This window comes from Uranotaenia lowii, chromosome 3 (genome assembly GCF_029784155.1).
Source record: "Uranotaenia lowii strain MFRU-FL chromosome 3, ASM2978415v1, whole genome shotgun sequence".
NCBI classification, from domain to species: Eukaryota; Metazoa; Arthropoda; class Insecta; order Diptera; family Culicidae; genus Uranotaenia; species Uranotaenia lowii.
The window spans coordinates 185,638,113-185,653,446 of NC_073693.1; the positions used below are offsets into that span (position 1 = coordinate 185,638,113).

The 15,334-nt window shown below is 37.2% G+C and overlaps 1 protein-coding gene across 1 annotated transcript in view; it reads left to right on the plus strand.

Moving 5' to 3' along the window:
• Positions 1-14,624, plus strand: part of LOC129752916 (uncharacterized) — a 131,573-nt gene extending 116,949 nt beyond the window's left edge. Inside the window, exons 12-20 of the mRNA XM_055748706.1 lie at positions 4,732-5,586; positions 5,671-5,980; positions 6,843-8,021; positions 8,185-8,336; positions 8,403-8,546; positions 12,405-12,513; positions 13,419-13,667; positions 13,807-14,081; positions 14,324-14,624. Of these exons, the coding sequence (XP_055604681.1) occupies positions 4,732-5,586; positions 5,671-5,980; positions 6,843-8,021; positions 8,185-8,336; positions 8,403-8,546; positions 12,405-12,513; positions 13,419-13,667; positions 13,807-14,081; positions 14,324-14,413 (3,363 nt within the window). The 3' untranslated portion in view covers positions 14,414-14,624. The remainder of the gene's footprint in view (positions 1-4,731; positions 5,587-5,670; positions 5,981-6,842; positions 8,022-8,184; positions 8,337-8,402; positions 8,547-12,404; positions 12,514-13,418; positions 13,668-13,806; positions 14,082-14,323) is intronic.
• The last annotated feature ends 710 nt before the right edge of the window (positions 14,625-15,334 follow it).

A 15,334-nucleotide genomic window follows, 5' to 3' on the forward strand; every position in this document is an offset into this window, starting at 1 on the left:
AAATTTACTGGTTGCAATGCTTTCTGTTGAAACAAGTAGAGTTTTCCATGTTTTTTTCTAATAAAATTAGATTAGGAAAATAATTAGTTTCAAACTATGAAAACGCAGCATCAATTGAGATCGATTTTTGAGACATTATTAAATCATGACATGAACCCGAATATTAAAAAAGGTCTTTAATAAAACAAAATCATTACATTGATATTTTAAACCTGAAATTTGCTTTCACCCGATGCCCATTACGAAGCTATTCACATCTCCAGCGGTTCAGCTCTCTTGTCTGATAATTATTGATAACGATTATTCAAACTCATATGAATTGGAGGGCTCAACAAGTCATCGGGAATTAAAAGGCTTAGATGCATGGTGATTTCCCGGTAAAGTTCTTAATATTGCGTTTAATACTTGAAATATTTAAGTTAAAGATTTGAAAATTTATTATTAACAATTTGGAACACAAACTGTACAAAAATTTGCATTATTATGAGTTTGTTCTCCTAATTTTTTTTTCCATTCCTACTCTGAGAAGACTTTTTTCCAATTTCTCTGTCGGATTATTTTTGGATATTTCCATTTTGAAATTCAATTTTCATATCTTGAACTATTATAAATCATTTTACATCTCAGACCTGGATTCATTATTCAATGTTACAATTTTATTTCTTTGATCGCTTTGCTGGGAACTTCTTCGTATAAAAATACTACATAACATTTCGAGTCGTTAATTTATTACATTGCTGGAGAAGTAAAGATCATGGACCTGCTATCGATCGAACTGCTGAATTTTTCGCACTTTCCCAATATTCTTATTACTTTTTGAAAGCTGGGAAGCGACTGCCAGTTCCGTAAACAATCTTTAGTCTTTATAATGAGAATGCTTAATTTTAATTATTTGATCAGAAACATTTGATGCAAAATCGGCGCATATCTAAAAATGTTTTATAAACATATTTATTCAATAAATTAGTGTTGAAGAATGTCATCTTACGAGTTATTTCTTGATCATTTCTAAAAATTCAGTAGGTATTTTCTGCATTAGAAGCTGATTTCGGTTGGCAAACTGAAAAATAATATACATATATCAAACAATCCTACCCGGGTTTTAAAGGTATGAAAAATTGCCTAGCTCACTTTTTCTTACCTTATTCTATAATCCAATCGTCAATAATTTTCATTTTAACTCCGAAATTTCAAAAATTTCTCTTTTGTTTTGGAAAATTACTACTGGCGTTTCGAACGATAATATCATCCTTTTGATCGCAGCGCCTTCTGAGTGTCGTTTCGAGCTGCAAATCGCCAATACAAAACTCCAAAAATTTCAAATATCCGCCATGAGAAGAAGAATTTAGAATTTTTCAGAATTTCTTGAGTAAATAACGAAATTGACATCGAGCATGAACTGATTGATTAAACTAAAATTTAATGGTCACTAGACTGAGTCGATTTGAGGTCATTTTTGAATTTCTTAAACCCTGGGGTCTTAAAAGCTTCGTTTTGGTCAAAAACTCATCCATAATTTTTTTTGCAGAATTTTGAAGTAACGTTTACCTGATTAAATTTCAATTTTTAGGCCTTGTATGGGAAAATAGAATATTTTGTACTAAAAAATCAACATCATTTTTGTTTCTTCTGTAGAATTGTGTCGGCTGATAATTTTTGTGCCAATTTATAAATTTCCTGAAGTAAATTTTCCGCATACAACTTTGTCGAAGTGTTGAATAGGAGCATGTCTTTTGGCATTGATAAACAATAAATTCAATAGACATCACTACCTGATGCCTAGCGAGGTATTGCATGACTACTTTTCATGCAAAGCTTCGCGAGGCTCAGCAGCGATGTCAATTAAATTTATTGTTAATCAATGCGAAAATACATACCCCTGTTAAACAGCAAATAACTTTTATGCCTAATAAGATACGAAGTTACAGTCTTTAACGGAGTTGTTCAGCGGAAAATTTCCTTCAGTAAATTTATAAATTTGTACAAAAACCTAGTAGGCTCGGTTCTACAGAAGAAACAAAAATGATGTTGATTTTTCAGTACAAAATGTTTATTTTTCCCATACAAACCTAAAAGTTCAAATTTACTCATGTAAACGTTACTCAAAAATTCTGCAAAAAATCCTCGATGAGTTTTGAACCAAAACGAAGCTTTTTAGATCCCAGGGTTTGAGAAATTCGAAAATGACCCCAAATCGACTCAGTCTAATGGTCACCTCTTGTCCCAAGCCAGTGATAACGGATCACTCACAAGGATGCGTATTGGTCAATGAGTTAAGCATTGAGGAATTGGTCATCTTTAGTGAGACTAAAGATACCGACACGGGTCAGACGACCTATCAGAGATTGGTGGCTTTAAATACATACATACAGACTGAGTCGATTTGGAGACATTTTTGAATTTCTCAAACACTGGGGTTTTAAAAGCTTCGCTTCGATTTAAAGCTTATAAATTTTTTTTGTAAATACTTTATTTGAAACGGCTCATCTTGAAGAAGTTTAAATCCAAAAAAAAAAAAAATAATAAACGTCTCAAACCAGCCAAACTCGTTTTGTATGTTTAGAATTCTTTACTTAGGTCTAGATCATCCCTTTTTCACTTTTTTAAGAGAACAGGGAAAAAAATTATCCATGATTTTTTGCAGAATTTTTAAGTAACGTTTACATGAGTAAATTTAGACTTTGCGCTTTATACATGATCGGAGTTTTTTTTTTCAATTTTGCTTTGCTTCTTTCCGGACTAATCTTCAATTAAATATCCACATAATAATTTCCACTTGTTAAGCAGATGAGTGCCCAACAGACCTCTTGTATAAAATTGCCAAAATTTTTTCAGCACCTATCCGGGCCGGACAAACCGGGCAGTTTTTATATAAAAACCTGGCAAAATCAAGGCATTCGATTTCAACAAATTGACGACCATAAATCCGGGAAAAATTTGTCAAAACTCAGAAATTCCTCAACAAAAATCAAGAAAAAAATATGAAAAAACAATTTTTTTTTCTCATCAAAACATCGTTTGATTTTGAACCGTATTTTAAGCTTCCAAAAAACCTTTCATGATTTTGAGGTGTTTGTTGTTTTTTTTTGTTTAATTTTCCAAATAAAGTGAAAAAAATCCTAGCAAAATCCGGGCATTTTTCAATGAAATCCGGGCAACCGGGCCGGGCCGGACTGTTCTTAAATTTATTATTAAATATCCGGGCAAACCCGGATAAAACCGGGCAATCTGGCAACCTTACTCTTGTAAGTGTGTGTAGCAAGAGCCCTATACCATGCATCTCAAAAGTATTATTAAAATAGGGAACAGCATACTTGGTGCCTATGTTGTAATCTTATTTTGATCGCCGCGGAAATATTATTTAATTTTAATCTAAGTTGACATTTCAACAAATTTATAGAAACTAAGTAAAACTATTTTTTTTAAAGATGATGAAACTACTAGGTGGTCAAAGCTAGAGCGCTTCGGGTAGAAGAAACGAAAAGATGTTTGAAGATGTGTTATCGCATTGTTTTTATCGACAGCATTACACTATACTGATGCCTATGTTGTGAAAACTGCTTTTGGAAGATTTTGGCGTCCTGATTTTGAATCATTTGTTTGCTTTTGTCTATTAGCTCTTGTTTTGGTGAGAAACTTATAAATTGATCGATTTTTTGTAAAACCGATCATTATAAGTAATCAATTAATCATTATCAATTATAATTGATGAACCAACAAACCTTCATGGAAAACAAAAATTGATTTTGAACCTATTTATTATCTTCCATTCAGATTCAAGTTATCTTCCTTTCAGATTCAAGGATTCGGATTTTGCCTAGATATTCCATTTTCAGAGATACAACACATTAAAAAAAATCAAGTTCTTTTTTTTTTAATTTGAATAGATTACTTTCCAACTATTTCTGACATCGCTGATGAAAGTCTTTGAGTATTTGATATTGAAGTTTTGAATTCATTTAAGAACTTTGTTGAAGATTGTAAACCGTCTTAACTTATGCTTTATGAGATATCTAAGATTGAATTTGGTTTAAAAGCTTTTAAAAATTTTGTCGAAATTCCCGTATTTTGCAGAATTCGGAAAAATAAATAATAAGGAAACTTCTAGTCAAAGTCAGCTCTTAACTCTTAGGTTGCCTAGTGTTATCATTCAGAAAAAAAGAAGAATAATGGGTGTTATGACTCAGTGGGAAAAACTTTTACAAAAAACACAATGTTTGAGATGAGATGAGAAATTATTTCACAGATAGTTGTCCTTTATCTTCCATCTTCCTTAAGACCATCGAAACCCTCGCCAACATGAGTTGGAGAATCTCTTTCTTGGCTTACTGACATTGCACTGTGGTGTCTTCTTATCTATTTCGTATATAAGTTAGGCCACGAGGTCAAGAGGTCGTTTTAACCTCTACAAATTTTTGGTTGTAGCTCGTGTAATCCTAGGTTCTCAAAGTACGTGTGTTTAATAAAAAAAAATGAAGGAAAAACAAAACCTGTAGCTATGTGATAATTCTTCAACTTCAGTGTTCGATCACTTATGATTTGTAGATCGCGGTGAAACTATGAATACTAATAATAATTTGCGATGTAAAACTCATACATCGAAGCTTGACATGAAGTACACATTACAACACCAATTTAAGTAATTTGACCCTTATAGCGTATGCATTTTAGTAAAACATCATTTCCACATCATTTGTTAAAGCGCATAGAGTAATATAGACATGATTTTAGATGGAAGAGACCCATTACTCAACCAACGAAGAACTTCAAGCTACTCTCCAAGAATTAGCTGATCTCCAAACTCAAATCATTGAGCTTCAGAGCGATAACGAACGTTTGGCAGAGGAAAAAGATGTCATCTTTCAATCACTCTGCCGACAAACCGAAAAACTCGAAGATTCTCGTACGCAAATTGGGACACTGCAGAAATTGCTTTTGCGTGAGCCCGATCAACAGGACAGTGTTTCGACTGAGCGTGAACAAAAACTGGTAGAGCTATTGAAAAGTGCTCAAGATGAGAGAGAATCTTTGATGTTGAAACAGGAGGAATTAAACTCGGAAATGAATGAACTCAAAGTGGCCTTAGAGGAAACAACGAATAAAAATATGAGACTGGTAGAACGAATCGGAGTATTGGATTCGACCATCGATGCCATGAATGCCGAAAGAACTGAAACTGATTCGCAGCTTTTACAGTCCAAAGAAGACGGATCTGTCAAGCAGATTGAGATCAGTCGTTTGACGACACTTTTAGAAAATGCTCGGGCAAAAATCGAGGAACTGGAGCAAGACCGGGCCTTGGGCGATAAGTCCGATTTAGATGAACTTTTGGATACAGCAAGAAAAGAGAAGGATGCTCTTGAAATTCAAGTGGCTTCGCTCCAAGAACAACTTTCTATTAGTCAATGTGAGATTCAAAAGCTCAAGGATCAACTTGCACGAATGAGTGAAGAATGTAAGGTTGTGCGCAATAATGCCAAATGTGTGATTTCCGACTTGGAATACAAACACGAAACAATAAAACAGGAAAAAGTTAAAATGGCTGGAGATTGCCAGCAATTGCAAGAAAGCGTGAGTGAATTGCAGGTAAGTTAACCAGCTATTTACACGGGTATAATAGAGAAAAGCCTTTTTTTATTTCATGGTCATCTTCGAATCACATTGTCACAGGTTCAAAACAAATGCTTAACCGAGGACAAAGCCCAATTGGAAGCTCTTTTGTCGGAAACCCAGAGACATCTGGGAGAAACCGAAAGACTGCTTGCGGAAAAGACTGATGAATTAAACCAACAGACTAATTTAAGAAAGCAAGAGAGCGAAGAATGGGAACGTTTCCAATCTGACCTATTGATGACTGTACGGGTAGCTAACGATTTTAAAACGGAGGCTCACAACGCCAGGGAGCAGCTAGCATTAGATAACAAGGCGTTGCGAGAACGAATACGCGTCATGGAGCAACAAGTAGAGAAACTTAACAAACGTAAGTAAATCATAAGTTTCTTTCCACTGGTCATCTTTAATAGGTACAATAGCATTTAATATAAAATTTGGTTATGTTGAATTATGAATTGTTGTTTTTCAGTTTTTTTCTAGTTTTTCGCGATTTGTTGGAATCGATCATTTTTCCATTACAATGATGTCCAATGAGAGCAGCCTCTCTAAGATGTTTGTTATTAAAACTATTTTTTCTGTATATTAAGCCTTTGTTTGAACTTACATTCTTTTAGAACAGTGGTTTCCAAACATTTTTTTTTCAGCACTCCCCTAGGAGTATTTTATAACAATTTGTATAACACAAATTGGTAGCCTCTTTTACCACCCCCTTGTAGGCTCTCAAAACCCCCCCAGGGATGGTAGAGATTACTTTGGAAATCACTGTTCTAGTATCGAACGGAATGCAATTGAATTTTTCACATCTCAAGCTTTGAAGAAATGATTTGTAAATATTTAGTTTGGTTTTAATACATTTAGGCAACACCTTTTCCTTTCCTATTCACAAATTGTGTTATGCATTGGATTTTAGTCAGAGGGGACTGAGTGTCCAAACTAAACAATCTATGTTTAGTAGCACATACAACGAATCCTTGTACATCAAACACCGTATGGTCTTTATAACGAAATATTATGCCACTGTTCTATTAAGTTTTTACTTTTTGCCTTCGTATTTGGTTTGGAGCCAGAAATGCTGTACTTGACATTCCTAGCTTGCAGATCGCGAAACCTGATTCAGAAGGTGGTTCATAGGGATATACAGTCATTATTATAAATTCATCATTATGAACACAATTTGTTTTTCAATAAATTCAACAAACGGTAATTTAGTTTATACGCAATTTTCACAGCAAATCATATAAACTTGGTGGATAAGCAAAGTCCTCTTTTCATAAACTATGACAAAATTCTTGATATAAAAAAAGATCTAACTGCATCTATAGACAGTTTAGATACGTATGATAGAAACGTTGATGAGTTCTCAAATCAAGTCAACCTTCTGCGTCATCAAATGAATTCATTCGCTCTTGGGAAATCCATTGACAAAAATGATGATCGATTAGATGATTATATTCCCCAACAAGAACAAAAAGGTGAAGGAATACCCCCACTTCCTGTTTCAAAACCTCCAAAAATGACTGTTCGCTTCCTAGATCAGGAAAATGTGGATGAAGATACAAACTCCGGTTTAAGAGAAGCTGATCGGTGTTCGTACGAAATAGAAAAAATAAATGCTCTGCCCTGGCAGAAAGAACAAACGGTTCGCAAGGTTACACCAGCTTTCAGCGATAAGTGGAACCAAACCGTGATAAATTCTGAAGAATCTTATGATGAAGATTCTGATTCGAAAAATGGAGTATCACCAGATCCGATATTCCGACCAATAGTTGTCAGCAGAAGCAATGAAAATTTGAGTCTTCATGGGTTCGAAGTTGTGAAACCTGTGCCTTTGAAATCAAAAAGCATTCAAGACTTGCGCACTGTGAGCTTTGAGAAGCAGAATAGTTTGGACAGCTTGTTTCAATCTAAAAGCACGGATGATTTAATTCTCCCTGATATAGATGGGATGAGCCGAACCACAAATTTGTCAAAATTTAAAAAATACCGTTACAATAGATCCGGAAGTACAAGTTTATCAAACATCTGCTTGAAAGATGATCAGGAATCGATATATGCGAACATAGAATTCAAACCCGGTAAAGCTGACAATTTGAAACAACTTTCGAATACGAGCAAGAAACCTTTACCATTACCACGTACCGATAGCGAGAACAGAGGGTCCACAAAAACATTGGTGTATGTTATTGATAAATCCACCAATGAGTTCGTACTTAGCGAAGAATGTTCATCGGAATCATTTCAACCAAACCCTTCTGTGAAGCTGCGTGGGAAGAACGAGAATAGCGTTAACGTCTATGATGATGCAAAATGGGAAGAGTTGAAGAGAACGTCATTCGTACTGAACAAACATGAAAATGGAATCAAGAACCGCACGATGACAAAGGGATGCAATGATTCTAGTAACACTTGTAAGTGAAATTTAAGCGTGACTTCGTTTCATTGGGGTTTCCTTCGTCTGTGCTGCTTAAACTGGTCAGCGTTTTTATAAGCTTACTGTTTGTTCATGTGTGTTTGAACATATCAAACGTGAATGCGTGAAATTGTTACTGACTCAAGGTTTTGTCATTTTAGTAGTCGCATCCACTGAATCACACCAATCGATTTTCAACACTGTGCAACAAGAGATGGCTGTCCGGCGGCAGCAAAAGTCCAGCATTCAGAGACAAGATTCCCGGCTATCCGTAAAAAGTCTTATCGAAAGTATTGAAAATTCTGCGAAGCAGGTATGATTCACGCTGATGCGTCTATTGGTTGTCCGTTCTAATTCTAATTTTTTTTTCGATACACAGGCGAAGGTAACAGCAGACTCGCGATGCAGTTCCAATTCCAGCATCAATAGCATTCCACAGGATACTATTATGAACTCATCAATTCCAGTAAACAATGTTCCAAAAACACCAAACGTTCACAGCGGGAACGAATCCAACAACACGGTATGTATTTGAACCAACTTGTGTGTATCGGAATTTTGTTTGTCTCATTTAGCATGTTCCATCCAATTTTAAATGCCCAGGAAAGGCAGGTTTTTCGTTTTTTTTTCGATAGAGATAGAAAATTTTCACCATCTTCAATGCTCAACAACCGAAATTCAAATCTGTGGTTTCAGAACATCATCGGTTATGTTAGAATAAGTTAACCCTTGGAATAATTTTGTGTGGAAGTACAACAGTGTCACACAAAATGAACGGGAAACAACGAAACTGCTTGTTTGGCGTCGTACGCAAATTACGTAACGCAAAAAATCTAGAATTTAGACCCCCTCCCCCCCCCTTTGTAACAATAAGTAACGTTTGATAGGACCCCCCTTCTATAGTTACGTAACGCCAAATACCCCCCCCCCCCCATATTCAATTTTGAAATTAAAAGTAAAAGTACACAAAAGTTTATTTGATGCATTTTTATTCTGAAACGTTCTTATACTACAGTGAAAAATATCAAAAGAAAAAAATATTAAATAACAGCATCGGTCCAAGTTGGATTTATGTGTTGATCAACTGTGATGACAGGAACTGTAATGCATTATTCTACGTTGGAGTCATAATCGGTCCAAACAAGTTCATCATTCTCCTCCATCAGCATCTCATTTCCTCGTCTTGCGATCGTAGATTTTGGGGCTCGCCAATAAAAGAAAATTACAATTCTTTTATTTATGTTTTTTCCCTTAATTTGTTACGTAACTGAACCAATTACCCCCCTCCCCCCCTATGTAACAACAAGTAACGCAGACTCAACCCCCCTCCCCCCCCCCCTTCATGCGTTACGTAATTTGTGTACGACGCCTTTTTTGTACCAATTCTCAACATGCGGAGTATGTTCATAAACCATTTTTAATGCCCTTTCTTACTTAATGATCCCGCGCCGATCCTCCGGTGCATAGGGCCGTAGTGAAAGACCTCCACTGCTGACGATCCGGAGCCAGCGTCTTCGCCTGGTCCCAGTCAAGATTCTCGTCGACAGTTCGGATTTCAGCGGCTAGGCTTCGCCGCCACGAGTTTCTGGGTCTGCCTTTTCTTCGATGACCTTGTGGATTCCAATCTAACCCCTCTCTGCTAATCTCGTTTTCATCCTTTCGCAGCGTGTGCCCAATCCATCTCCACTTACATACGTTCTCGAATTTCGATTTCTAGCGCCCTTTGATGACACCGGCGATGTAATTTCTCATTCGAGATCCAGTTGCCAGGCACCAAGCGCGGATGATATTCAGCAGGCAGCGGTTTACAAATACTTGAAGTTTTCGCGTCGTTACGGCATATGTGCACCAAGTTTCGCACCCGTACAGCAATACGGATTTGACGTTTGAGTTGAAGATTCGGATTTTCGTTCGTATAGAGATCTCGCAAATCGATCTCGATTTCGGAGACTCGCAAACGCAAATCGGGCCTTTCTGATCCGGGTTTCGATGTCTTTCCAGGTACCACCATCAGGCGTTATCTGGCTACCAAGATACTGGAAGCACTCCACTTTCTCAACTTGTTGCCCAGCTACCTTGAAACTGGAAGGATTTCCTGTGTTGATTTCCATCGACTTGGACTTTCCGACATTGACTTTGAGACCTGCTGCCTTGGATCTTTCGGTGAGGTCCTAGAGTTTGCTCTGCATATCCGGTTGTGTTTGGGCGAGCAAAACAATATCGTCAGCCAGGTCAAGGTCGTTCAGTTGCTCCATTGTTGAAGGATTCCACGGTAATCCTCGGTTCGGTGCACTGTCGATCGATCCAGTCAGAATCTCATCCATTACGATTAGAAAAAGTAGCGGTGATAAGATACATCCTTGTCTCACTCCAGCAGTTACCGGGATTAATTCGGACAAGACACCGTCGTGCAAGACCTTGCACGAAAATGCCTTGTACTGTGCTATGATATCTCATCACTAGTTTCTCTGGGACCCTTCGTCGTCTTAGCGCAGCTCAGATGTTTTCGTGGTGCAGTCGGTGCTTTTTCGAAATTGATTTGTTCCAGTATTATTCATAGAGTTGTGATGTGGTCGTCCGGATCAGAATCCATCTTGTTGTCGTCGGAGGGTAGCGTCAATTTTCTCCAGGATCACTTTGCAGCAGTTATTGAAATTATAAATCATTTTCTCCTCAGAGGTATTCAAAAACCACGCTCCGAGGCCTCGCATAGCAAACGGGAAACGATACCTATACATTCTTTCAAACCTCCCATCATGAGGAGTATCTTCTCCGACGGACACTATTCGTTTGTTGCTGCGAACAGACTCCCTCAACATTCGGTTGCTACACGATTCATGACACTGGTGTTGAGGAAAACATCTTCAAGCTAGCCGCGAAGGTTGAGGGAACAACAACAACATCCGAACTATTCGCATTGCAAAAGCTCGCGCAACTTAAGATGCAAAGAGAAGGGAAGAAAAAGAAACGCAAAACGAGCCGCCTGCCTGCGATTGCTGTGCAATAACAGCAATAGCAAAATCCTCGGGCATTCGATCCAGGGACAAACAAGGGAGCAAGACGTATGCTATGCCTTTTGAATTCGGTTACCTCAAGCTTGTAATAGGAGATTAGTGATTGTCATTGAAATTGTTTTTCGGTTTCGCTGTCTCGAATGAATATTGCTTCATGAAGAAGGGTCATGTTGAGGAGTTTTGCTTCGGCGGTTTTCATCGTTTTCGTTGCCTCAAAGCAACCTTTGCTTTCGATTAAAGCGTTGAACGAGGTTTAAGGTTCATCAACTCATACTCATGCAAAAACAACCACTGCTTTGCAGAGTACTTTGAGGGGTTGTACAGATCAACGTTATGCCTCGCCAGTTACTGCACTGTGTCGTGTCAGGTCTCCTTTCTTCGGGACCTTTACGAGGATAGCCTGCATCCAGTCGGCCGGGAATGTTGCAATATACCAGATGTCAGCGGAAAGACGGTGCGACATTTGTACTGACAAGGCAGGGTTGGCTTTCAGAATTTCAGCAGGGATGCAATCGATCCCAGGCGCTTTGTTGGATGTCATGTTTTTGATTACCGCTTCTGTTCCAGCTAGCGAAAGTTCTTTCGAGTTGACGTCATTAATGCTATTTATTGTTGGCGCCTCGAGCTGCGGGTTCTGTTGGCCATCGCTATTTGTGACTCGAAAGAGTTGTTCAAAATGCTCAGTCCAACGTTTGAGGTGATCTGTTTCACCGGTCAATAATTGACCTGCTCGGTCTTTTAGCGGCATTCTAGCATTAGTGTGGAGCAAGGCGGTGAGAAATGTCTTAAAATAATCGGATATCTCGACTGGCGGCGGCTCTTTCTCCCTCTTCGGCTTGGGAGTTTGTCCAGGCTCTTATGTCTCGTCTACAAGCTCGTTTAACTGCCTTTTCCAGCTCCGCTTATTGTAAGCGGGCGGCTGCTTTGGCTGACCCGGTACATGTCTGCTCAATTCCGACTTTGCCTTTCTCCGATCATCGACCATTCTCCAAGTTTCATCAGACATCCATTCTCTTTTTCTTCCACAAACTTTATTGAGAGGATAATGGGATTTTTTTTTAAATAGGTAATATTTTTGTTTAAGTTTTGAAAGCTAAGGTTTGTGGTGTCAAAACGTGAGACTACGATTTTTTTGCGAATGAAAACATGATAGACCTACGTGCGCATGCGTACACAAATTCGAAACATGAAAGCTTTTTCAAAAGCAGTTCACCAATCGAATTGTAAGAATAGGATTGCGAATGCAAATTGGCAAAAACAACTTAATACCAGCACCCTGAGGCTTATGATTTTCTTCGTTTCGGTTCTAATTAGAAAATATATCCAAACTCATGAATCTTTCATCACCTCACTTTTTTTTTTTATAGTTGAACCTTACACTGATATCGTCGGTCACCGCTAAGAGCCCATTGCGAGAGCAGCAACAACCAACAACGAATAGCAACATTACCAGCAATATTAAAAACAATGTTACAGGTAAGCGAGTGTTTGATTTCGAGAAATTTTAACGTAGTTAGATTGTAGATAAATTTGATGTATTATTTTCGAGTTTGGTTAACAACATACTAACTTTGTATTTTATTCGAATAAACAAATAAATAAACATTTAGAACCCCCATCCATGTGATTTCCTGTATAGTGTTTCTCTTAAAACGTAGCTGAAAACTAAATTTTTTAAGTCAGAATTTTTGTTATAAAAGAATCTCCATATCCTTTATAAACGTCCATAATTAAATTTTCAGTATTGGCTTTATCAACTTGTGTTTAGACAATCATTTTCGTTTATCAAGCAAAAACACAATGTCATCGATCCTTTCTATGTTTAGTAATTTTTTTATCCCCCATCTGAGAAAAAGAAGTTTTTGGTATTCACCAGTAAAGAATTTTCCTTATGAAAGAATGGATTGCACCACAATACGTACATTAATGCAGACTTTGGTAATTGCTAGTTGGTGTATTTTGACATGGGTACAGTTCGTCGTTATTTTCCTAAGATATGTTTTCGATCTCCACTGGCGTCCAATTTTTCAACTTTGACTTGTAAGACACACCAACCAATGATGGGGCAGAAAGAGGTCAGGATTCGATGCACTATTTGCTGTTATGTTCACAGGCCTTTGTGATGGTGATAGGAAAGATAGTCTATTGGGCGTATTTCGAGCACAGTCTATAACCTCAAGTCCTGATATTGAGTAACTTAATCTTTCTTTTAGTTACGGCATTGCATGTGAGTAACAATAGTTTTAATTTCCTATGTTCGTTATTGTACTTTTTTTTTAACTCTATTATTAGTTTAATATCGTCTGTGTTGAGTGTTTTTTTTTAAATTTATTTCTCTGTTTTGATTTCTACTGTTTTTTTTTCGTTTATTTCACTTATAGATTCAGTTTTGTTGAAAAAAAATCAAAGCCTCATCGCAAACAGCAGCTGTAATAATGTTGACAGTAGCAATAATAACAATAGTAATTACAATAATAATAATATAAATTGCAACAAATCTTCCACCCTGATAAGTAATAATTATTCCCATGGAAAACTATTCAAACAACAAACCGACGATCATGTTACTGCTTCGATATTATCCCACAAAGCAATGGACTACGTTCGACGGAACAGCTACGGCGATATAAGTATGTTTTAGTATCTGTTTATCCTATATTATTTATTTAATTGCAGATTAACTTTAATCATTTGATTGTCACTATGTAGTATTGATGTTACGTTATTTGTTGTGTTTTTAGATATATAAATATTTCCATCTCTTTTCAGGTGATAGGAAAGATCCATTAAATGCTCTCGTGAAAAATGGAGGCTCGAAACGCAACGCTTTATTGAAGTGGTGTCAGAACAAATCAGTTGGTTATCGGAATATTGACATAACCAATTTTAGCTCGTCATGGAACGATGGTCTCGCTCTTTGTGCAATTATGCATTCTTATCTACCCGATCGGATTCCATACGACAAACTTAGTCCCAGTGACAAACGGCAAAACTTTAGCCTAGCATTTGCCGCGGCTGAGAGTGTCGGGATTGCAACATCTTTAGTAAGTTGTTATTTATTTTAAAAAAATATCAATTTGATATCGCCCTTGATGTTTTTATTGAAAAAAATGAGAATAAATTTTGAGAACAAAATCTCTAGTTGGCATTTCGTCAAATTCTTTTTATCTGTAGAAACATTTTTCGTTTCTCTGTAGATTTTCCTTCCTGATAGACTCATTTTTTCAATAGTTGTGTTTTGTTTTTCATATAATTGATGTATACTTTTTTTTATTGTTTTTCACAGAGTATTGATGAAATGTGTCAGATGGAACGACCAGATTGGCAACAGGTAATGGGCTATGTTACAGCCATTTACAAGCACTTCGAAACGTGAAAAGTATGTTTGTGTACATATATATATAAATAGGTTATATTTTACTCCTACAACAATTCTAATATAACGACTTCCAATTCGGCAACTATATGTTGATTTTATCTACGTTACTCAACGGTTATTTATTTACGGAGAGAAAAAAAATTGAGTTGTTGATTACCTGATACAAGCACGATATACTGTACCATAACTAAACATAAACGAGAAAATTACAAAAGTTTAGTTTTTTTTTAAATTACGTAGGATATCACAAGACCATATGTGGAATATTATATTGGGTGGAATCAAAGCCAAACATGAATAAAATTTTGAGAAATTTGTAAAAACTTTGGTTACTGTAAAAAGATGTATTCGCACGACAGTTTCGGTCCTTGGCAACCGTTTTCCAATTTCTCGGACATCCCACATTCGCCAGATTACGCTCCACTTGGTCCAACCACCACGCTCGTTGTACCCCTGCTTGTTTCGTTCCTGCAGGATTCGTAGCGAACCCCTATCCGGTTTAATGAGCGTCATGTATTGGTTACACTTCGTGCGAGGGCTGTCTTCTCGACCGCAGTTGCTTATGGAGTCCTTAGTATGCACGACTTCCGCTGATAATTCGCCGCCGGGTCTCACGGCTGGTGTCATTGTCTGCGGTCTCAAGTGAGCCGAGATAGACAAAGTCTTCGACTATCTCCAGCTCTTCGCCGTCAATCTTGTTTTTACTAGACAAGCGGGCTCGGTCGGTCTTGGAAGTGTTTTTTAATCAAACTTGTAATAGGTTTCGTCGTCGATGATTTTGCCACACAGTAGTTGATCATATAATTTACGATCTCTTGGTTTTGACTAAGCTTCAACTTTTTCTGCTTCTTATATGTTATTAGACGCATTCTTACCTTGGCACGATGGACGATACTGCGAGGGGATTCCACTTTTTTT